We start from the raw sequence: 26,637 nt of genomic DNA on the forward strand, positions 1-26,637 counted from the left end.
ATCCATCTATATTGCATCGGACCACCCAATTTCACCTCTTCAATTAAATGTACCATCAAATGAACCATTATAGTAAAAAATGAAGGAAGAAATGTCTTCCCCATATTGCATAGTGTTAAAACAATTCGCTCCTGAATTTTTTCAAGCTCTTCAATAACAATAACTTTCAAGCTCATCATATTTATATAAATATACCAGTATTGAATGCTGAGTTTTTTAGTATATCAGTACTTTAATTTTGTTTTATTGCTACTCTGGGTACATGTATTTAGATATATCAGTACTGAATGCTAACTTTTTTTATTATATCAGTACTAATACTGAATGCTAAGTTTTTTTTATTATATCAGTACTTTAATTTTGTTTTAATACTGCTCTAAAGTTATATTTTATAATTTCATTTTATTGTTGTTCTAAATTAATATTTTATACCAATAACACGTGGGGAATTTTAAATTTGGGGGATTGAGTAATTTTTTAATTTGGGAATTTTTTTAAAATTTTATTTGGGGATTCCCCGAAACCCGTGGAGAACCGTGCGGGCGGGTGTGGGTGCTAAAAAATCCCCGAATATTTTTTTGGGATTCCCCGAAACCGCCCCCGAAAATATTGGGGGCGGAATGGGGGATGCAAAACCGCCCCCGCCCCGCCCCGTTGCCACCCCTACGCAAAAGGTTGAATTCCCAATATGGTAGTATATAAAAAATACTTTTCTTCTTCCACCATTTTTGTGTATATACTGATGTAAATTCAATGTCATCTAACTGTCTTACCACATCAGTACCACTAGCTCGTAAAGGAATCTTTCTGTGCTCCTCTATGCCATCAAAAAATTCCTTTTGATAACGAAATGGATGACCATCAGGCAACCACCGATGGTGACCCATGTAGCAATGTTTGCCACTATTTCATAACCATTTTGAATCAGTTGATTCCCCACAACAAGGACATGCAAACTCACCTTTCGTGCTCCATCCAGACAAATAAGCATAAGCAGGGAAGTCATTTATGGTCCACATCAATGTTGCACGCATATTAACATATTGTTTAGTAGAACCATCATAAGTTTGTACCCCTTCCCATAATAGCTCTAGCTCTTCAATTAGAGGTTGTAAGTAAGTATCAATGTTATTTCCTGTACCTTTAGGTCCTGGAATGATCATTGATAAGATCAAAGAAGACTGTTTTGTACAACTCCAAGGTGGCAAGTTATAAGTGATCAACACAACAGGCCACGTGTTATAAGATGTGCTCATGGTTCTGAAGGATTAAAACCATCACTGGAAAGAGCAAGCCTAATATTCCTAGCATCAGAAGCAAAATCGGGATATCGAGCATTGAATGCTTTCCAGGCTTCTCCATCCGCTGGATGCCTAAGTAACCCATCCTTCTTGCGATAGTCTTCATGCCATCTCATATCATTCGATGTTTTTGATGAGAAAAACAACCTCTTCAACCTAGGAATCAAGGGGAAGTACCCCAGAATTTTTGCAGCTTTCTTTTTTCCTTTGGTAGAAGATGTCTCAACATCACTAACACCAGCAACATTTTCTTTTCTTTCTTTCATTACCCATCGAGATGATCCATATTTACTACACAATTCTTCATTTTTTCTCTCTCCCCAAAATAATGTGCAATGATTTGGGCAAGCATCAATTTTTTCATAATTGAGACCCAACGTTTGAATTATTTTTTTAGATTGATAATATGATTTGGGCAACAATACACCTTCAGGAAATGCATCAAGCAACAAATCCAATAACATACTAAATGATTTCCCCGTCTACCCATTCAAACATTTGAGATGATACAAGTGCAATATGAAAGATAATTTAGAGAAACTCTTACACCCTGGATAGAGTTCTTCATTAATATCTTTTAGCAAAGTCTTAAACTCATCGTCATCAATTCCAGTGTTTCGTCCGAGATCCTCTTCTCCATCACTTTCCTCATTTGCCTCTACGGTTCCTATTTCACATCTTACTCCATCCATACTTAACACCTCTTCACTAACTTGATCTACAACCTCCAAGGCATCACGCAATAACATTTCCATGTTATCTGGTATGCTAGTGTTACTCTGCATACTACATTCTTGCACATGTTCGACATTGAACTGATGTGTAGCACTTGAAAAAAGTGAAGAAGGTAAGTTGGTATATTCCCCCCCATGAAATACACATCTAGTGTATACTTTAAGAAAACCATCACATATCAAATGTTCTCTTACTTTTACGACTATTTGAAAAGAACAATTAACGCATTTAACACAAGGGCACATGATTTTCCCATTTTCAGAACCATTTCGGAATGCGAATTTAATAAAATTCTCTACTCCTCTTCTATATTGACTACTAGATCTAGGTTGATTTATCCAAGTTTTATCCATTCCTATATAATACAACGAAGAATGGAATAGAACAGGCAGAACATGTTATAGCCAGAATGAAAAGAGCTGAGGGAAGAAAATGAAAAGAGCTTTAGTAATAAGTACCTCCAACAAAGAACTTAGTAGCTATGTCGCGACTGCAAATGAAAAGAGCTGAGGGAACCAAAAGAAAAGAGCTTTAGTAATGTAGATCCCTGCAACTTGAAAACAACTTGCATCAACGTAATTAGGAACATCTCAACCCAACCTGGATTTCTCAAGCATACATATGCATATATAATATAATAATATAAAATAACCTGTAGGGATTATACAAGAAGTCCAGGAACTTAGTTGACTACGATATTCTGTTTATAGAAATAGGTTTGTGTGATTTCTTTTCACCCAGATTGATAATTGTTTTTAGATGTTTGTTTTGAAAGAAAAGGTTTGCATATAGCAAAAGCAATGGGAAAGTTTTTATGCTTCATTAATGATTAAAACTATACAACTTGATACAAAGTGATATAAAACATACAGATTAAGAAAAACAAAATTGATATCCAAATTGGTAACATCCTAGGGAAATTCGGATTACCAAAACAAATTGAGTTTGTGAGGAATTGTTTGCTAAATATATCGGCAGAGAAATGCCCAATTGCTTTTGATACCATGTAAATAAGGTCTAACTAATTCTAGAAGGTAGCTTGGTATGTTTAATCTCAACTGTTAATTATGCCTTAGAAGATTTGGTGGCATCTTACATGTAAATAAGGTCTAACTAATTGAGTTTTTATAATTTGTTACTTTCTCTATCTATTTATGCTACTATTTGTGGGTTCAAAGGTCTTCCCTTTAAGTATCCAGGCAGCAAATAAACATTGGAGCATTTTTGTGATATGTCAGATGAAGGGCTGCTAGCAAAAATTGAAAAAGTTTGAACATGTACAATTCCTTGAACAATTGGAAAATTGAAAAATTGGAGCATTCCTTGAACATGTACAATCCTAATCTTCTTGTGTCAATTGAAAAAGTTTGAGTTGGTGGCGTCATGTCCAATTTTGAAGTCTACTAAATCAGCAAATAAGAATGCTAAAAGTCCAAAATTATCAAGTTTTTAACAGAAAAAAAAAACAAGTATAGGTATGTAATTATGTATGAAGTTAATTAAATACTCCATAGTTCCTGGTGAGGAAATTACTGTACTAGTGACAAGTTTTTATAACATATTACTTTTCATCAATAGATTTCTTGTGTATACTTGATCTATATCTCCTATAAGAAAGCTGAGCAGCAATAGATAATCAATAAAACAACCAGTGGAATGATTAAATTTAAATTTTGCATATTATAAAATTGGCAAAACTAAATAAAATAAATGATAGATTATCAACTGAACAAGTTAGAAATTTGTAAGAAAGTGGTGGAGGATGAGTTGGGTTGGTTAGCTAACCTTCAAAATTCACAATCTAAATACCAGCTATATATATAAATATGGAAATGTTTGAATAGAAGAACTTAAAGCAAAAATGAAGCAATATGTCATCTCATAGTCACTGTATATATCGAAAAAGGGGGATTCACAACCAAATAAGAAACACTAGGAATGGCCAAAATAAAGAACCCAAAAAGAATACTATATACTCTGCTCATTCTGCTCAAAACACAAACATAACTCAGATTAAAAGAATGACTAAATTGACCATTCGTTTGTATTCAGAAGAATAGTAATGAATAAGCAACAAATTAACAATAGCATTGTCGTCACATTTTTCGACTTAACATTTAAACAACAAAGTAAGATTCCAACACATGAACTTATTTGACCTGAGATTATGCAGACAGAGGTCGGTTTTTACTAACTTTAAGAGTGGATTCAGTTAATAAGCAATCTAATTAGATAAATAAGCACCTAAAAAATGGGCTTACCTTATTGGAAGAAAAATAATCTGTGCATTTCCTGTAGCAGAAACCAACAGACGATATTAGATAAAATATGCCAAATTAAGCCTCAAATTAGTACTAAAATCTTTCACAATTTACCTCTAGTATAGACAACGACATTTCATCCATTGGCTTCCTCATTGAATCTCAAATTAAAATATCCATAATATTCCAAATTTCAACCCGTTGGCCATTCAGGTTGGATTTCAATTCGTTCTCTACAAATATTTCAAAATTTCTGAATACAAACGAATGTCAGAATAAGCACATAAACACTCAATAGAAACAACAAATTAACAAGAAGAATAACAATGAATAAGCTAATAGATGTTACCATCCCATGTCTCTGATGAAGTTACAATTAATTAGTAAAACCCCAATTTCCAACAGAAAAAACAGAGAAAGCATCTCAAACCCAAGCAGTGTAGTAGATATTTCTAGAAAAACAAAAAAAAACGAGGTTGGGAAGAGATAGAGATAGAATAGACACAAACCTCTATAACTAACAACGATAGCAGATATAGCGATAGCAGCGATATCAGATAGCAGATAGTAGAGAATTAAGAAAATCGTGAATCTGAGAGGAGAGGAGAGGAAGAGGAAGTAATTTGCGAACTAGATACAGCGATAGCAGATAGCAGATCCCATGTATGCGGCTTGAGTGGTGAAAATCGAGAAGTTCTGAGTTTGCCTTGACTTAGAAAGATGAAGAAAATAACCTAATTGCTCATGGGCTTTCATATAGTATCATTTAATTAAAGCCCATAGGGGCAGTTTTTAATTTAGCCACAACAATAGATGGCCCAAAGCCCATTGGGGCACTCAATCAAAGTGCTGCTACAAAAAGGCCACTAAAGCCCTATTTTTTGTAGTGTATATGATTCCGCTATTATGATGTTGATAGTCTCATCTAGCTATAAAATTGATATTGTTGAATTAAGAAAGTTTTTGAAAATTTTGAATGGCTTTGAACTTTGATTGCGTGAAGGAGGTCATTAAACCATAACAATCTTCTAACTCAGAGTCCAACCGATGAGATTACGACTACGGTCTTTCATCTGAATTCTGCTAGTGCGCTAACTAAATTTGAAGACTTCTTCAGAAGCATTTAAACATAACAGAGATGACCAAGAAAGAACTCAGCTTAGAAGTTGAACATTCGAAGATAACGAATAAAGCTGAGTGACAGTCAGGACATCATGAAGGATTCGTTCACTACAAGACAAAGTCTGCCAATCCTCTGCACCAATAATTAGAACCTCGAAGACATACAAAAGACTAATTCCAAGAAACATGGGACATTGGATTATTGGTAAAAGACAACTGGCGCAAAAAGACAAGTCTGGTGCAATAAGACAAAACCTGACGCCTGAAGAAAACAGAGGAAGGGAATGGCGGAACAAACTGAAGCTGACCAGAATTTGTCCCCCAAAAGAGCCGTTTTGGTGTTAACGGTAACAACAATTCAAACGATCCAAATCTGCAATTTTCCTTCTATAAAAGGACAATGAAGAACCTTGGATAATCATCGAAGCATCAAGAGAAAAATACAAAGAGAGAAAATCTTGAAAGCACTCAAATACAAAAAGATCTTACACCAACTTTTCTATTCTCTGTGTAAATGCTAGATTGATTGTTTTGTAATCATCTAAAGTGTTCTTTAGTTGAAAAAGAACAAGTCTGTGATCAATAGGAATATTGAGAGTGTTAAGCTGAGTGCTTGGTTGTAAGCATTCAGTGGTAGAGAAATCTAGGTGCTGGGTTGTAGCACTTAGTAGGAGTTGAGTAGACGAATAGAGGAAGGTACTCTTGCATATTCAACTGCCTTGTAATTGGTTTGTGCTCTACCGTTAAAGAGCTCAGTATTGGATTCAAAAAGCCCGGAGGACTCTGGGGACTGGACATAGGCAGAGAGGCCGAACCAGGATAAGTGATACTGAGTAATCTCTAAACTCTCTCTCATATTGCATGTGTTGTTTGCTTTATCTACTTAGCATATAAATTGCCAAAGCTGACCTTGAGTAAATAAGTTGTGCTGAGTTAGAAGCTGACCTCCAAGAGTGTCAATTCCTAACTTACAAGAAAATAACTTTAGTCAACACCTGACTAAAGCTGTCTTAAAACACATCTCACCAAGCTGACCAAAAGCTGAGTTAACAAACTCCTAAAATAACCTTCAGTCAGCATTACTAAACGCGAAAAAGTTATATCAGTTCCTAACCCCCCCCCCCCCCTTGGAACTAATTACTAGGGACCAACAGAATCTACCTTCATTATCTTCATAAGGAGCCCCGTGTCGATCCCACTCAACACACCGACACTCACTCTCATCATAGTAGACCCCATCTCCGTCTTCCTCATAAGCAGTCCCACATTGGTCCCACTCAATGCGTCGACCTTCATTCTCCCCATGGTAAACTCTACCATCTTCATCATAATCAAACTCATATGCACTATGACAAAGTTCACCATCTTCACATATTTCATCTTCGGAAGCGTGCTCTCTCTCTTCAACCTCATCCTCGAATTCGCCATCATAATAATCACACTCCTCATGTCTTTATAGCTCATTCTCGGATTGGTTCTCCTCTTCATCAATCTCCTCTTCTAACTCCTCTTCTTCATGGTTGTATTCAAATTCATTTCCATCTTCATCCACGATCCGTCTTTTCCCATGACCTTTCGTTTCCTCCCACTCCTCTTCATAATTTGAACCGACTAATTCACGTGCCAAGTCGCCCGACTCAAAAGACATGTTACAACCCAATATGGTAGAACCACCAACATCTCTCCCATCTCCATAGCCATCAATCTCCACACATAAACTAATTTCATCATGCTTCCCAAAGAGATTAACAAGCCCAAACTCCTTCTCCCCTTCTTCAAGACATATGCCATCAATTTCCTTAGGCATACTTATATAGCTAGGCCTAAGGGGCATTTTATCAAACACTTGGGGAGTATCCCTTGCGACATGGGTTTCCTCAATATTACCACACACAAATTCAACCTTCCCCATGTTCTCACACACAAGCATCCCTTCCTCCTCATCCACACATACATTTAAATCCTCATTCATACATTCATTATCAACAACTCCACAATGAGAATTTAAATTGCTAACAACACCACAAACAACCAAATCCTCACTAAGAGTAGGCATACCCGCAACTTCCATATCAAGAATTGAAAGCTTTGGATTTACCTTTTCCTTGTGCAATAGAGGACAGGTTTGGGATGAATCCTTAGGAGGCGAGATAGTGGTTTCTCCATCTCCTTTCCGTTGGACTCGACGTTGTCACCTCCGGCTACTTCGGGTTCTCCTTTGGAGTCTTTCCATCTCTTCTTGCTCCAAGTCCTCACTTGTCTTTCTTATCATCTCAACCTATTGGAGCTCCATCTCCATTGTCTCGGCTTCAAGACGTTCCTTTAAGGCTTATGAATAACTCGGTTGAATCATTGTGGAAAGAAGTCTCCGTTCAAGGAAAACGATCGGCTCTGATACCAACTGATACAGATCGGTTTTCACTGAAAGTTTTAATCGTAAACTTACAAAGATATTTCTTCTCTAGCTAAACTAAAAGGAGTGAATCTCGGGTTTTACGGACTAAATCCGTAGGAAATCAAAGATCCCCCATTGTTGAAGGTGAAAACCTTAACAAAGCTTCACAAAGAAGTTGATAATTTGATTGATAAAAAGTTAAGCATTACAATGACAAATAGATGAATTTATATCATCTAAAATCTAATTGCCAAATTACAATAAAGGGTAAAGCATATAACTACTTAAAAATAATAAGATAAGGGTAAAAGGGGTTAAATATAAAGGGGTGGCATGGATGGTAAATAGGGAGTAGTAGGGTTGTAATAAGGGAGTGGCAAAGGTGTAATAATGAGTGGTAGGATTGTAAATAAGGAGGAAGCTGGAGTAAGGAGCAAGTTGCTTAAACTGAAGGCACGCGGGGCGTATGTTGGCCGTTGAGCTCTTCTCCGGATCAGTACTCATTATACGCGGGGCGAGCCTAATTCTACGCGGGGCGTGCCTTGGCTGTTGAGCTCCTCTCTGGATCAGTACTCCCTCTACGCGGGGCATGCCCAATTCTACGCAGGGCGTGCCTTGGCTGTTGAACCCTTCTCCGGATCAGACACTCAAGTACGCGGAGCGTGCTATAAGGTACGCGGGGCGTGCCTGAGCTGTTGAGCTGTTATGTGGCCCTGTTTTGGCTTCTTTACTTGCTTGTTGCTCGTGCTTGGTTCTTCGTCCGACTTCCCTCGTACGGACCCGATCCTAGGGAAAGATGTCCCGCATCAATTCTGGAAAGTTAACATTCCAAATTTTTAGAATTCTATGCTGGTCGTCCAAAATTCCACTGATTCGGGATTCAATTTCGTTGCAGAAGTTATTGGGCAAGATTGCTGAAAAATAGTTCATATTTGATCCTGATTTTTTACTATTTCTTTTTCTGTTTTTTGTTATAATTTTGTTATTATTTTTTACTTTTATTACATTTTTATGTTGTTGAAAGTTGAATTTAATTCGCAATAAAAAAAAGTTCAATGTAATTAAATAAATTTAATTCTAGTGTAAAATTATAACATATGCTAAAAATATAAAAATTAAATTACCCCAACAGAAATCAAACCATAAAATGAGATTGAAATTAACGTTTGTCAAATTAGGATACATATTATAACACTCTAGCAATATTATAAATATGGCACAATACGTATTTGGCACCTTAAACTAAGGTTTCAAAATCAATTAAGACCTTAAACTATTAAAATTATCATTTAGGTCCTTGAACTAACCAAAAATCATCAATTTAGTCCCTATTTCTAAATAAAAAAATCATCAATTAAGGCCTCATCAAAATTCGGTTGAACAGTTTCACACTCATTTCCCCAACCAATTTTGAACCAACACATATATTATTATTGTCCATATTAAATATTCGCAATTTCTAATTTTAGGATAGAATATGGACTCAATTGACGATTTTTATTTAGTTTAGGGATCTAATTGATGATTGATAGTTTAGGGTTCTAATTGACTTTGAAACTTTAGTTTAGGGACCCAAATAAGTGTAATGCCTATAAATATAACAACAAATATAAAAAGATTGATTCTTTCGGTCCAATATATAGGGCTGTAAATGAACAGAGCCGCTCATGAGCGGCTCGGTGATCGGCTCGATAAAAGCTCGGCTCGACTCGGCTCGATTTGTAAACGAGCCGCTTGTGAACACGATTTACTGGCTCGGTTTGTAAACGAGCCAAGCTTGAGTAGACCAAAGCTCGGCTCGAAAGCTCGCGAGCAGGCTCGATTAGAACATTTATGAACAAATTTTAGTTTTGTAGAAAACTATATAGTTTTGTGTTAGTTCACAAATATTTAAACTTAATATTATTTCATTTGCTATTAGATGAGTTCGTTCACAAACATAATAAATGAGTAATATACGGACTATTTGTAAGCATCTTGTTTATTTATTCACGAACTTTGCTTGTGAGCTTGTTTATGTACACAATTAAAGAGTTATTTGCGAGCAAACTTCACAAATATAATTAACAATTTACTCACAAACAATTCATGGTTAGATAATTTTCTTAATGAACCAAGTCCAAAAGAGGATTTTGAGCTTGAAACAAGCTCGAAGCTCGGCTCAAGCTCGTTGAGCAAGCCAAAGCTTGGCTCGGGCTCAGCTCGTTAATTTTATAGCAAGCTTGGCTCGGGTTCGAGCTCGTTAATTTTATAGCGAGCCGAGCTTGAACAGGCCAAAGCTCGGCTCGGCTCGATTACAGCCCTACCAATATATAGGTCGGCCGTTGATCGGTTCTGGAACTAAATATTGAGAAAATCTCAAGAATTATGCCTAGAGGAATTCAATGAGATGGTTTAGTGATTTAATTCAATGCTAAATCTTTATACGTGTATTAATTTGGTCCGCTTGAGGAATCTCTAAAATTTGTAATGAGCTCTAATATTTTGAATATGGAATAGAAAAAAGGTAGTTAAACTGTCAACTCAATTATTTTTGGGTGTGCACAATCCGTTTAAATTTTTAATTCAAACGGTTTCATTACATGATATGAGAGCCTCTTGTACGAATTTCTGACAACCTTATTAAATAGTGGAATTAAAAACACATGTTGAGATGTACATGTATTGTGCACGCTTTAAGTTGAAGGGCATTCAGGTGAAGGTGTAGATCAGAAATTAATATAAAAATATATTATTGAGCTTTACCTAAAGCAAGAAAATGAAATTGTTTATTCACTTTGGATTGGGGTGAAAATGAAATGATGGATATTTGAAATAATATATTACATTGAAAGTAGGAGAATTAAAATTGGTTGCTCCTAACAATTAAAAGATAAAGATGAGTTTAAACCATTTAGAATATAATTTATATATAGATAATATTAACATGTTAGAGATGGAGTATGTTGGTGGATCAATCTTAATTTATTTAATTATTGATTTTATTTTGTCTTGTATGAATGAAAAACAAAAAGCAAAATAAATATTTGAAATAATATATATTACAATTGATGAAAGTTGCAGAAAACTCTTATTACCATCAACTTGCTATACATTGGGGTTGATCCTAAGGATTAAAAGATGAGGTTAAACAATTTAGAATATAATTTATATACAGAGATAATAATGTAGTGGTCACTAAGGAATATATAGAGTATGAATATTTTTGATCTCTTAAATGCAAAACAATAAACATGTGATATTTTAGAGATGAGGTTGTGGGCCAATCTTTAATTTGAAGTTATCTTAATTTATTTAATTGTTGATTTATTTTGTCTTGTATGAATGAATGAATGAATGGTGTTTGGCAATGCAAATGCAAAAAGAAAAACAAAAAATAATAAAGTATGCAATGCATGCATGTTTTAAATGAGTAAGAGTAATATTGGGTTATAAAAAGAGAAGGTTTTAGTGAAGATGAAACACACCAAATCAAAAAAGAAAAGAAAAGCATTAAACAGCAGGTAGAATATGGCAAAAATATTGTGGTTAGCAGCATTAATGGTGACATTTCTTGTTGTGGGTTCAGAAGTAGAAGCAGGAGGAATATCAATCTATTGGGGTCAGAATGGAGGTGAAAAAACATTAGCAGAAACATGTGAAAGAGGCAATTTTGAATATGTGATCATTGCTTTCCTTTCCACTTTTGGCAATGGCCAAACTCCTATGATTAACCTTGCAGGCCATTGTGATCCCTACACTAATGGTTGCACTGGTTTCAGCTCAGATATTGAATCATGTCAATCCAAAGGAATTAAGGTTTTCCTTGCAATTGGTGGAGGAGCTGGGAGCTATTATCTTTCATCTACAGAGGATGCCATGGAAGTTGCTACTTACATTTGGAATAATTTCCTCGGTGGGACTTCATCGTCACGTCCGCTGGGAGCAGCTGTTCTAGACGGGATTGATTTCGACATTGAAGGAGGTACAACTCAATACTGGGATGATCTTGCTAGGTTCTTATCAGCATATACCACTGAGAGTAGGAAAGTATACTTATCTGCAGCTCCCCAATGTCCATTTCCTGATGCTTGGATGGGAAAAGCTCTCAATACAGGTCTTTTTGACTATGTTTGGATCCAATTCTATAACAATCCTCCTTGCCAATATAGTTATTCATCATTTGCTGCAATTACTGGAGATGCTACTAAACTTCTAGATTCATGGAATGTATGGAGTAACTGGGCTTCGCCTGTTCCGTCTACCAAGATATTCTTAGGTTTACCTGCTTCAACTGATGCAGCTCCTAGTGGAGGATTCATCAAGCCACCTGATCTCATTTCTCAAGTCCTTCCTGTCATTAAGGGATTTTCCAACTATGGAGGGGTTATGCTTTGGTCTGAGTATTATGATGAGCTTACTGGCTATAGCGATGCTATCATCAACTATGTTTAAACTATAAACCATATCTATAAATAAATAAATAAATGTATCTTCATATTCCATTACAAATAAATAAATAAACTATTTCATTTCGCTATTATCTATGGTGATATTCTCATCTAGCTATATTTTCATAGCATTCCAAATAAATGACAGTTTGTTTTAAAGTTTCATAAAACACTACCAAAAGTCATAATCAAAATCTCTTCATAAACTTAAACACCATAATTCCATGAAAACAATACCCAAATTCAATACCATTTTTGCACACTGCAACTCTCAAAACAACAAGAAAGAAAGTCAAGTCATCATTTATTCAAACAAACATTCATCCAATATATTTCACAAAATCCATCATAGTCTAAAAAACAAGATGTAAACTTAATTATAGTTATAGTTATTGCATTTGTTTCCACAATGTTGATTATTTAGATTAGAGTATATTGCCTTGTCCAAATTGCAATTGTAATTAAAGAGGGCTCTCAAGTCTCAGTGGTGATCATTGAAATTCTTATCAAATTCAATTAATACACTATGTTTCTTGTACATGTGCAAAGTCTTTGATAATGATGGTTTATGATGCTTTTATTTGATTTTTTTTTTGTTGTTGTTTTCCCATTTGTTTACTAGTTTTGATTGGAATGCAAAAGAAATTTTTCTTTTTATAATACATGTGTGCATATAGAAATTCTATTTATTTATGATCTCAGTCCATTAGTAGGGTCTATTGAATCCGATTTACAGTAGAATTTCTCGTGCATCGTACATGTAAAATTGGACGGAAATAGAGCTTCATGAATAACTATATTTTTTTAGGTATTATATGATGCCCTTGTGTCAGAATTAACTTGGTTCAATTATATAGCATTGAATTTTGATATTTATTGGTCATCATTACTAGTATAAACATTTCTTTAGTGGGTCTTATTAGGAACAACTTCTGAAAGAAGCTGATTCCAAAGATATTTGAAGTCGGGCATTAGAAGATAGGATTGGGGTTAGCTTTCCTAGGCTAATTCGTGTGTAGTTTGTTGTTGTTCGTTTTTCTTTTCCTTTTCTACCAAAAAAAAAAAAAAAGTACCAACCCTAAAGATGTCTTGTTGGCTATAGTTGTTCAAATAAAACGACGCTAAAGACCATATATTTTTAGACACGCAATCGATTGAAGTGGCCTCGTATTTTTTTAAACAACCGTCGCTAATATGTTATCATTTAGATGGGTTGCTTATAACAACAGACCTGAATGACTTATTATTGGGTCGGTTCATATAAAACCAACTCCAAAGACCATTAATTGTAGAAGCTTTTAAAACCGTCCCTATATAATTTATGCATTATTTATTATATATACTGGTTTTCATATTCCAATTTGCTACCGACAATAATTATTTGTTAATTTAAATATACAAATCAATTCAAAAAGAACATATAATATCAAAAAATTCAACTTTTAATATATTACTAAATCCAATATATGATTCTAAAATTAAAAAAGAAACTAAATTTAACGAAAAATGTCATTTCAATATCACTAGCTTGGTATTGCAACACTAATATCATTTCTAATATCAAAATAAAACCATAATATGATATTCTATGTTGTCGATGCTCCATACGTGCTCATTGGAAACATATAGGTTAGCTTAATTAGTTCCCCTTTTATAATTTGTCTTATTGAAAATTCAATAATATGTTACATTAACAATACTAAATATATATCAGGATGTTAACATGTTGCTTTCATTACTTTTTGGTATTGTTAAAGCTTATTCTCATCAATATTGCATTGGTTTTAATGCAAAACCTTAAATGACCTATAAAAAAATAATGTACGGAGTATTTCAACTCATGCATGATCCTTTGACTTAATTGACTGATTGGAGAAATTTCCATTTGCTTGTTTTTGTTTAATAGCAGGAAGCTGAGAGCATAAAGGGAAAGCAGGCTGCTGGAGAAAATTCAAGCAGACCTCAACACGTTTGGAGAACCAACAGGTAATCTCAGATATTATATTTTCATACTTTTTTGTGTATTTAACATAGTTTTTTTTGTTACAGAAAGTTTAGGTAAGGGTAGGTCTACCCACTCTCAATGTCAGGGCAAACCACAGACCTCGATGAAAGTTTACAGTGGAATTTACAGTTACAGATTACCTACCAACGAGGGCTAAATTTTGACGAAGTGGAGAGTCGAACCTCAAACCTGTCAAGCAGAGGTTCAACGCCTTAACACTCGGACTAACCCTCATTGGCTATTTAACATGGTTTGACTCAGCAACAACGCTGCCTGTTCTGCTTTGAGAACCCAAACCGGCCAAAACATCTTATTGTGACAGTAGTCCAGTTTCAGACAAAACGGTCTAAGACATCCAGGTCCCAGTTTCTGAACAACATTTTAAGCTCTTCCATCATTGATAAGTTAAGAGGAAATTAATCTTTGTTTGCTTGGTTGCTGATGCTATTTTACTTCATACTCAGGATTGAAGCTTCAATCTCCAGCTCTCCTACTTTCTTTCACTATGTATTCTAAAATCTTCATCTTTTCTTTTTATCCCCTTTGTTTTCTCTTCCTTTACTAAAGTTATTTTCTATTGAAATGTAAATTAGGTTTGTGTTCGAGTGGGAGACCTAGTTTGACTGCAGAATTCTATAGCAAAGTCAGTCAGAGCCTTCAATACGGGTAATTAGTTGGTTTCAGTGACATGATCAAGGCTAAATTATCAAAATTTAGGAATATAGAATATCCTCCAAGTGTGGAAACTTCGACTGGTACTTTAGTTGGTTTTATCTGTTATTCTTTTGTACACCAAAGCTAAATCCCATCATCTTTTTTATGTGCTTATAATACAACAAGTACATTTTGCTTCATGCATTCAACTTTATAGGGTGTTGTTTTCAATTGATGCTATTATACGTGATAAGTGTATTGCTTGTGACTTTTTTGTGTGTGCTTGTAGGACTCGGAACCATAGACCAATACAGGCAGGAGCAGGGGCGGAACTAGGGGCGTTCCGCCGGAGAATTGAGAATTTTTTATTTTTTTTTAGTAATGGTGTCTCATAATATTTTGGCGAGAATTATATTGATTCTGTATAGAATTATTTTAATGTTTAAAGATAGATAAGATGGTTAAAGATGCTTACTTCTATTTGAGGAGGTTCTATGTTCAACTTTCTCGAAGCTCATTTTCTTTTAAAAAGTTTTTATTTATTTTAATTTTATTTTTCAATAATTTTAAAAACATGTTACAATTATTAATGAATTTAAATGGACTTTTTATTTTTATTTTGATAACACTTTTAAATTCATTTTTAATATGTCTTTACCATTAAAAAAAGTAAACATATTTAATATTCATTTTTATTATGTCTTTACTATTAAAAAAAAGTAAACATGTTTAATTTTCTACTAGTTCAATGCTAGTTTCTAAAAAATGATAACATTTTTACACGTTTAAAGCGTTGGCGGCTAAAAAAATTTGCTTCTGACTTTTTTTTACTATGTTTGGATCCAATTCCATAATAATCCTCTTTGCCAATATAGTTATTCATCATTTGTTGCAATTACTAGAGATGCTACTAAACTTCTAGGTGCATGGAATCTATGGAGTCAGTGGTCTTCGCCTGTTCGGTCTACCAAGATATTCTTAGGTTTATCTGCTTCATCTGATGCAGAAGGATTCATCATCCACCTAATCTCATTTCTCAAGTCCTTCTTGCGGTTAAGGGATCTCCCAACTATGGAGGGTTATGCTTTCGTCTGGCGATTTTGATGAGCTTACTCACTATATTGATGCTATCATAAACTTTGTTTAAAGTATAATTGTTGGGTATACATCCCAAGTCCCACATCGGAAAGATACAAAGGAGTTACATAGTTTATAAAGAAGTTCACCAACTACATTAGTATGAGGCCTTTTGGGAAGGAGCCCAAAAACAAATCTGTGCGGGCTTGGCCCAAAGCGGACAATATCATACTAATGGTTGAGCTGTTGGTGAACTCGTGGACCCTTCAAATGGTATCAGAGCATCATTGAGGAAGCTATGTCAAGAGGTGCGAGATTTGAAGTTGCGAAATTCAATGGCCATGGAAACTTCAGTTTATGGCAGACAAGGATGAAAGACTTGTTGGCGCAGCAAAGGCTGTTGAAGGCTTTAAAGCCAACAAAGCCAGATGGGATTGATTTGGATGACTAGGGGAACTGCAAGCGAAAGCGGTCGGGACCATATGGCTGGGTTTAGCAGACGAAGTCATGTATCACGTAGTGGCTTTGAGTAAACCATGAGAAATTTGGGCGAAATTAGAAGCACAGTTTATGTTAAAGACCCTAACAACTAAACTGTATATCAAATAAAGGTTGTATCAGTTGAAGATGAAGGAGGGTAGCGATTTCGGACAACATGTGAACTCCTTCAATCAGATTGTCTCAGACCTAGCCCAACTCGAAATAGCGATTGAAGATGAGGATAGAGCGATGATTTTGCTTTGTTCTTTTTGCCACCTTCTTACGAACATATGGTGACTACTCTGACATATGGAAAGAAAACTATCAAAGTTGAAGAAATTACTGCAGTATTGTTGGCTCATAACCAGTAGAAGAAGAATTTGGGAGAGACATCCTCTCAAGGTGATAGTTTATTAGTCAAGGGTGACCATGATCGTGGAAGAATGAAGGAAAGGGATCAATCTGGAAAACAACATTCTAGGTCGAAATCCAGGGGCAAAGGGACGTTTCATTGCTACAAGTGCAAGTAGCCGGCTCGCATTAAGAGGAACTACCCGATGATGAAGAATCAGGCTGATGGTCAAAATAGCAATTCATCTAAGTCCGTAAACGTGGCAAAGAATGACAGTTCAGATGGTGATGACGGTGATATGCTTTCAATTGCGACTACTCAGATGTCAGAGACTTGGATTCTCGATTCAGGTTGTTCCTATCATATTACTCCTAACAAGGATTGGTTTACCAAATACAGGTCAGTTAATTCTGGTTGTGTCTATTTGGGTGATGATAGATGTTGTGATATTGCTGGTATTGGTGATGTCAGAATTAGGATGCATGATGGTATTGTTAGGAATTTAATTGATGTTAGGCATATTCCTGATGTGAAGAAGAATCTGATTTCCGAGGGTACTTTACATAAGAATGGTTTTATTCCTAAGGCTGATGAGGATAGAGAAACCATTAAAATTGTAAAAGGGACATTGGTAGTTATGAAGGGAAAATTGACTGCTGGAAATATATATAAACTGTTAGGGAGTACAGTTGTAGGTGGAGTTCAATCTGTTGATTCAAATGGTGATGATACAAAATTGTGGCATATGTGTCTTGGTCATCTTAGTGAGTCTGGTATGGCTGAGTTGCATAAAAGAAATATGTTGCATGGTGTTAAAAGCTGCAAGTTAGATTTTTGTAAGTTTTGTGTTCTTCGGAAGCAGACAAAGGTCAGTTTTAAGACAGGAAAACATACAACCGAAGAAATTCTTGATTATGTGCATTCTGATGTATGGGGTCCTGTCAAAGAGTCTTCATTGGCTGGGTCTGTGTATTATGTTACTTTTACTGATGATTTTCTGCGGTTTGGAGTGAAACGCTAAACGCTCCTCCGAAAAGCTGAAACAAACACCCTCTTAGTCTAAATCAAATTTCACCATTGCCATCTTCCTCCAAGCTTTAAGCATTTTTCGTGAAACCGAGATCACCAAAACCTCATTTTCGAGTCATTCTCAGTTTACACACTTATTTTAAATCATGTTTAGAAACTTTTTATTAATCTCAATCAATTAAAAAAACCCAGAAACAAGCTTTTGAGTTTTTCATTATTGAAAAATTCATCAAACAACTTTTCTGGTGAGTCGTTTTTCAAATTTTATTTTGAGTTTGTTAGCTGTTCATTTTAGCCCAAATTAATTTTAATCTCTTTATTGACATCATTTCTCTAATTCTCATTTTTTATTTCGTAAAAAACGACCTCCTATAGCCTTCTTAATCGTCCTTAAAACACCATCCACGAAACAGAATCAAGCTTTTGATTTTTAACCATCAAACAATTATTCTATCGCCTCATTTTCAATAATTCATTCCGACTCTTTCACTCGACTTTTTTCTAAAATATCAGTTCCAGGCCTTTCCTTTGCACACTAACTTTAAATACTAGCCTTCATTTCACTCAAATCCGATCTCTACAGCCCCCGTAATCGAGCCTGAATGTCTCGCGAAAGCATCAGTTTAGTCCCATTTTGATGCTAACTTAGTGGTAAATTGCTGGTTCAGTCCCTGAACTCTCTGAATTGCTCCGAATTCACATAGAATTACCCGGACAACGCAACAGCCCCCGAGCCGATTTTTCAGAGTTCTAATCCTTAATTTCACGCATCCCAACGACATCAAATAGATCGGTTTAATTTTATTTCATCCCGTACATATTTGTTTTTTATGACTTATTTACATTTCTAGCTTTAAAGTTTTTTTTTTTTTGAACCAAAAAGTTATTATTTTTTTAAGTTGTAATTTGCATGCTTTATTATTATTTGTAATACAAAAAAACATTGAAAAATATTTAGAAAATCAATAAAAAATATAAAAGAAAATTAACAAATTTACATCTTTGTGTTGTTTTATTGCTTTTATTTTTGATACTTATCTTAAAAATTGTTTTTCTGACTGACCTGTCAAGTAACGTCGGGGCCCAAGACCGTTGTTTTTATTTTCAGTCCTTGTGACAGTCGTCAATCGCTTTTCGTTTAGAATTCAAGTAATTTAGGCACACTATATTTATTTATTTTATTTTATTACCATTTTACCCTTTGAGAATTAGCTTTTTTGGCACGCTCGCATTATTTTTACCATTTTTAATCCCCACAAACGCGTATCAAGATTGAAAATTGTGATATTTCGAAAATATCGCCAACAATGGTCAAGCTCACTTTAGACTTTTATCTTTTGGAATTGTAGTGTAGCTTGAGGTTTGGTGTCTTAGTCATTAGAATTACTGAGATTGTCTCAAACTTTCATTTGATTCCGTATAATAGAAAAATCTGCTATTTTATTATTAATTTTATTTATGAATTAGTTACTTACAACAACAACAACAACAAAGCCTTAGTCCCGAAATGATTCGGGGTCGGCTAACATGAACCATCATATAAAACCGTGAAAATCAAGTCGTGTCAGCGACACAGATTCGCTCCCTCCACTCCGTCCTATCCACTACCATATTTTCCTCAATTCCCAATAAACTCATATCACTCTCGATCACCCTCCTCCAAGTTTGCTTAGGTCTTCCCCTACCCCTCACCACTACATCCCTTTGCCACTCTTCGGTTCTCCTAACCGGCGCATCAAGCGCTCTACGTCTCACATGGCCAAACCACCTTAGTCGGTTTTCTCTCATTTTATTCTCAATAGATGTAACCCCTACTTTTGTCCTAATTATTTCATTACGCACCCGGTCCTTTCTCGTGTGACCACACATTCATCTCAACATACGCATCTCCGCCACCGACATCTTATGGATGTGGCAGTGTTTCACTGCCCAACACTCCGTACCATATAACAATGTTGGTCTAATTGCCGTCCGGTAGAATTTTCCCTTCAATCTATTAGGCATGCCGGGATCACAAAGGAAACCCGTAGCACTCTTCCACTTCGACCAACCAGCTTTAATCCTATGGGCAACATCTCCATCTACTTCTCCATCCGTTTGGATAATAGATCCTAAATACCGGAAGCAATCCGAGGCCTGAACAACTCTCCCATCTAGGGTGATTGTCCCTGCCTCCCTACTCCTACGGCCGCTAAACTTACACTCCAAATATTCTGTCTTACTTCGACTCAACTTAAAGCCTCTAGATTCTAGAGTTTGCCTCCATAGTTCCAACTTCATCTCCACTCCTTCTTTCGTCTCATCAACCAACACAATATCATCTGCAAACAGCATGCACCATGGTATACCATCTTGAAGTGAACTTGTTAGTTCATCCATAACGATGGCAAAAAGAAATGGGCTTAGTGCGGAACCTTGATGCACTCCAATCGTAATAGGAAACTCTTCAGTTTTCCCAACACTAGTACGTACACTCGTGCATACTCCCTCATACATGTCCTTTATGATGTCAATATATTTCCGCGAAATGCCTTTCCTTATCAAGGCCCACCAAAATACTTCCCTTGGTACCTTATCATATGCTTTCGATTTTTCCAAATTATAAAATTATGCCGTAGCCAACTTTTCAATTTGCACTTATTTATCACATGATAGTGCCATAAGTTATTATTTACTAAATAAAGTTCATTATGGTATCGTAAAAAAATTGCAAGTTTTTGTATACAAATTACTACAGTTCAATGACAATTTTATAAACTAAAGTTCAAATGAAAGTGAAAATGCAGTTCACTGTCGGATCGTAAAATGCAAATTTTTGTACGGAAATCACTACAATTCAGTGAGAAATTTCACAAATTAAAAAATCAAATGGAATTGGAAGCAAGGTGTGTATTGAAGATGAACCTATTTTCGTATCATATTCTCAAGACGGTCAATTAAGAAAAAAGTTGTTTAAATTAAGCTTTTAAATGACATTTATCGCTTCAATAAATAATTATAGGACTTTTTTTTTTTTTTGGTAAGAAGGGAAGAAAAAAAACAAACAAACAAAAACCTAACCCAGGATCAGTCTAGGAAGACTGACCCCAATCCTATCCTCAAGAAGAGAAGGTAACATAAAAGAAGGAGGAACGGAAAGGGTAGAAACACCTAACATCCCCCATGCCCAGCAACTGCCAAACGATCCGCCACGCGGTTTTGCTTCCTATAAATATGGGAGAAGGTAATAATTATAGGACTTAGTTTCTCATACTTCATTTTATAGGTGTATATCACCTCTTCTAAAGCTTAAGACTAATTTATTATTACATTAATGAATTAGTTTCTCCTCTATTTGATCATAAATAAATTTATTACTACATTAATGAATGGTATCACATGAAAAAATATTATTTAGCATCAATATTTTTCTTTATATATTTTCGAAGTCTATTTTTTTTATATATCTGTTAACCGAATACAAGTTTTATAGTATTTATTTCTCTTTTCCTATCATTATTTATTGATTTATCATTATCTATTGGTTTATGAATAAATATTATTTCAGTTCTATAATTTATTTATTTCATTAAGGAAGGAAGCAATGTGGAGGTATCTCCAGAATAGATGAAAGTTGTAGAAAACTCTTACTACGTACTACCATGAACTTGCTATACTATGAGTTGATCGTAACAATAACAATTAAAAGATGAGGTTAAACAATTTAGAATATATATAATTTATATATACAGATGATAATAATATGTTGTGGTCACAAAGCAATTCATAGAGTATCAATATTTTTTCTCACTTAACTGCAAAACAATTAACATGTGGAGATAAGGACGTAGCTAGGTGGACCAATCTTAATTTATTTAATCATTGATTTATTTTTTTTGGTTTGGATAAAGTTTACTATCCACTCCCAATGTCAGGGCAAACCTCAAACCTGTGAAGCAGTGGATACAAGGGTTTACAGTGAAATTTACAGATCACCTACCAATGAGGGCTAAATTTTGACGGAGTGGGGAATCAAACCTCAAACCTGTGAAGCAAAGGTTCAACGTCTTACCACTGGGACCAACCCTCATTGGCAATCATTGATTTATTTATATGAATGAATGACTGGTGTTTGGCAATGCAAAAGAAAAACAAAAAATAATAAAGTATGCATGTTTTAAATAAGTAAGAGTAATATTGGGTTATAAATAGAAGGTTTTAGTAAAGATGAAACACACCAAATCAGAAGATAAATAAAGCATTAAACAGCAGGTACATTTGAAGATCGAATATGGCAAAAATACTGTGGTTAGCAGCATTAATGGTGACATTTCTTGTTGCGGGTTCAGAAGCAGGAGGAATATCAATCTATTGGGGTCAGGATGGACGTGAAAAAGAATTAGCACAAACATGTGCAAGAGGCAATTTTGAATATGTGAACATTGCTTTCCTGTCCCAATTTGGCAATGGCCAAACTCCTGTTTTAAACCTTGCAGGGCATTGCGTTCCAGACAACAATGGTTGCGCATGGTTAAGCTCTCATATTGAATCATGTCAAACCAATGGAATTAAGGTTTTTCTTTCCATTGGTGGAGGAGTTCGGGGCTATAATCTTACATCTCCAGAAGATGCCATGGAAGTTGCTACTTACATTTGGAATAATTTCCTTGGTGGGACTTCATCGTCTCGTCCCCTCGGACCGGCTGTTCTAGATGGGGTTGATTTTGCAATTGATATAAGTACAAATGAATATTGGGATGATCTTGCTAGGTTCTTATCAGCATACAATTACCCCAGTCACAAAGTGTACTTAAGTGCAGCTCCCCAGTGCATATTTCCTGATGATTACCTCGGAAATGCTCTGAACACAGGTCTTTTTGACTATGTTTGGATCCAATTCTATAACAATGCCAAGTGCCAATATAATTATTCATCATCTACTGCAATTACTGGAGATATTACTTCTCTTCTAGATGCATGGAAGGAATGGAGTAACTGGTCTTTGACTGTCCCATCTTCCAAGATATTCTTAGGATTGCCTGCTTCACCTGCTGCAGCTACTAGTGGAGGATTCATCTATATACCTGATCTCATTACTCAAGTCCTTCCTGCCATTAATACAGCTACCAACTACGCAGGGGTTATGCTTTGGTCTGAGTATTATGATGAGCTTACTCTCTATAGCGATTCTATCAAGAACTATGTTTAAAGCATGTCTATATATAAATAAATAAATGTATCTTTCATATTCCATTACAAATAAATAAAGAAGCTATTAGCTACAAAGCGTGTTCTTGTTCTTCATATATTCCTGATATTTGTATAGCATTCAATTGAATCAACATACGGCTAGCAAAACATATTAATTCCCCTGCATCAGGAAAACGTCTCTGATTAATGTGGTAACAACTACAGACTCGAATAGTAATGTCTTCCACAGGTCTATTCCTGCTAAAAAGGCTGCATATGGTATTCATGCTCTAAAACTTGAACTTTGATTGCGTCAAGGAGGTCATTAAACAATCTTCTAACTCGGTGCCCAATTGATGAGATTACGACTAAGATCTTTCATCTGAACTCTGATAGTGGCCCGGACCGTTTCAAATGTAGTTTTTACCAAGGTTTTAGGGATATTATAGCTATCAATAAGGGTTTTGACGAGCTAGAGTAGTCGCAAACTATTCGAGCAGTTCAATGAAAGTTGGATTCGAGTCCGCCCGGCTCGAGACATTAATGCACCCAGCTTGTCTGCCTTAAGTTTGGTTCAAAATCTTTAATTTTCTTACTATAGGTAAAAAATATTTTTTACTCTCATTTTATGATATAATTTGTATTTTATATTGTTCATTTTATTTTTATAAATATGTTGAAGTAGTACTTAAATTTTATTTTATATACGGTCTAGCCCCCAACGTTTAAATTTTATCTTGTAAATAGGCTCGATTATTTTTTAATTACCATAGGCAAAATAAAGAAAATGAGTAATGAGTACTTCTAACTATCAACTAGTCACAACACACAAGACCTATAAAAAAATACTTAATAGGTGATAAGCATACTCTCCATAGCGATTCTATCGAGAACTATGTTTAATTTCATCATGCATATCTATAAAAAATAAATAAATGTATCTTCATATTCCATTACACATAAATAAATAAATATATCTCTTAATTACTATCACTACAACAAAAACTGTCTATATAGGCAGTTTTTTTTTTTTTTTTTTTGCTTGTAGGGGCGATTAAAACCGCCCCTACAAAGTCTAGGGGCGGTTTTACCAACCGCCCCAAATCTGCCGTCAAAGGGGGCCGGAGCTATAAAATAGCGACGAAAAACACCACCGATCGGGTAGAGTAAAAATTAGCGATGGATTTGTAGGGGCCGTTCAAACCGCCCCTAGACCTAATTCTAAAATATCTCTTTTCACTCTAGGGGCGGTTAAAACCGCCCCTACATAATTTATGCATTATTTATTATATATACTATTTTTTATATTCCAATTTGCTACCTACTGTAAGTATGGATTAATTAATCAAATTTAAATGTACAAATCACTTCAAAAAGAACATATAATATGAAAAAAAATCAACTTTTGATATATTACTAAATTCAATACATGATCTTAAAATTTAAATTCAATACATGATTCTAAAATTAAAAAAGAAACTAAATTTGATGGAGTATGTCATTTCAATATCACCAGCATGATATTACAACACTAATATCATTTCAATATCAAAATAAAACCATAACATGAGATTCCCTCTTGTTTCTAAATTGTCGATGCCTCATCCGTGTTCATTAGAAACCTCAAAACTAATGGCATTGCCTCTAAGTGCCATATGTTGGTGAAGTCAAGCAAAACAATATTGCAGTACTCAACATAAACAGCTCCATATTCCCAAAAGGCTTAAGCACCAAATGTTTTTATAACTCTCCAAATTCCTGCAAGAATCAAATGCTATATTTGGTAATTAATGTCTCAGCAGCAATACAATCTCTTAATCCATTGATAAACAAATAATTAAAAGTCCCTACTTTGAATTGACAGATTTGTCAATTAGCAAAACGAAGATGGCAAATCCCCAAATTTAAGATCATACAACCAAAATAAGCAAAATTTGGGGAGGATCAAAGAGAGCCTGAACATAATCATCCAGACCAGCTTATAGACACTATCATACTAATGAATACTCATATAGAGCAGGTGACAAAACATTGCTTATAGACATGGTATTTACAATTTGAAGCAGACTCATACAAGCAGATGTCCGAGTTTCAAAGGTAGCATTTTGATTCAATGACATACCAGTGCACAAGAACTGATGAGGAGGCAACGGCAACATATTTCTTTTCTAGATTAGTAGATACTATATAGTTTATTGACATCTTCTTGACATGCAATTTCTATTAGTTATGTGATTAAGATTACTAATAGACAATCAAGTCCACCATCATGACAATCAAGTCCACCCCTGACTTACATATATCTGAACTCAATTCATTACTAGTATTTGGATATAGACAAGTTCAAGCCACAAATTGACTTTTAATTCCACATTAGAAGTTCAAACAAACAAATTAGTGCTAAAATAATTAAAAACATACCTATTTCAACTAAAGTAGGGATCATGGTTTGAATTTGATGAGTTATATGATGGCACTTGATAGAATGAAGACGTATTCCCTCTAATTCTAGCACCACAAACCTATTAAAAAGAAAGATAAAGTAAATAATAATAATATAATACAGTTTTAAAACCATATGGGGAACACACATCATTACCTGATGGTCAGTTTCTTGAGTATTAGGCATCCATTGTCCAGGAAATTTTTGAGATAGAAAAGCATCCACATCAGTCAATTTGTTGGAGACTATCTCCTGCCTAGCAGTCAAATCTTCATATTTTCCACATACTACCACATGTCTAGCAGCCAAATCGTCATATTTGTCACATACTTCCTCATGCCTGGTGGACAAATCACTAAATTTAGAAGTGATGTCATTCAACTTCACTTTAAGTGATTCCACGTCATGTGATTGACTTGATGAATTCCATCTTGCTCCGACATCATAAGAGGCAGATCCAAAGTAACTTCTTGGAGTTGGTCCCAATCCTAAACCCCTAACACGACCATTATGTTCCTTTCCAAAAACATCTTCAAATACCTGCTCATTTATTTCACTTGTAGAGGCACTTGAATTAAGGCTTCATTCAGCTTGAAGTGTAAAAGTTGTATCCTACAAAATAATAATAACAAATTAATTTTGTAAATGCATAATTACTAATTACTTACTCAACCATTTTGATAAAGATTACCATGAAATATTTGGTACTTTGATCCACATAAGTGCCATCTTTTTTCTTATGAGTAGCATCATAAAAGCTAAGTCTATCAGGTGTGTGACCTAACTCTTTTGCCTACAAATAACAGTTTCATCATAACATTATAATCTTTAAGTACAGTAAATTCATATATACAAGTCAGTGAAATACTAATGTACCATTTCCTCCCGGCGTCTTCCATAGCTTTTTCTACCACATGTATGTGAATTCTTTCTCTTTTCGCATTAGCAATATTAATTTTGCTCAATCTCTACAAAACTAAGATTTTCGTATAAGTGGATAAAATCAAGAATAAAACTATAAATACATAATAGATGCACAATAACCTTAGTTTCTTCACTGAACCATGTCCTGACTAATGAAGGCCATTGACTAGGTAGCACCAGGGCCGTCTCCAGCATTTTGGAGGCCCTAGGCATATTGTGCATTTTTTTTCATATCTAAATCTAATACTATTTTAGAAATA

The 26,637-nt window shown here is 34.9% G+C and overlaps 2 protein-coding genes across 2 annotated transcripts; both read left to right on the forward strand.

Moving 5' to 3' along the window:
* Window positions 1-11,265: 11,265 nt before the first annotated feature.
* LOC136225446 (acidic endochitinase-like) lies at window positions 11,266-12,336 on the forward strand. Its single transcript, XM_066013446.1, has one exon. It carries the CDS (start codon window positions 11,325-11,327, stop codon window positions 12,246-12,248), a length of 924 nt encoding a protein of 307 aa, XP_065869518.1. The 5' UTR covers window positions 11,266-11,324; the 3' UTR covers window positions 12,249-12,336.
* A 9,707-nt stretch (window positions 12,337-22,043) lies between these two features.
* On the forward strand, window positions 22,044-23,101 carry LOC136226768 (hevamine-A-like). The gene has a single exon (XM_066015418.1). The coding sequence runs from the start codon at window positions 22,112-22,114 to the stop codon at window positions 23,027-23,029; it is 918 nt and encodes a 305-aa protein (XP_065871490.1). The 5' UTR covers window positions 22,044-22,111; the 3' UTR covers window positions 23,030-23,101.
* Window positions 23,102-26,637: the final 3,536 nt, after the last annotated feature.

This window comes from Euphorbia lathyris, chromosome 4 (assembly GCF_963576675.1).
Source record: "Euphorbia lathyris chromosome 4, ddEupLath1.1, whole genome shotgun sequence".
Lineage (NCBI taxonomy): Eukaryota > Viridiplantae > Streptophyta > Magnoliopsida > Malpighiales > Euphorbiaceae > Euphorbia > Euphorbia lathyris.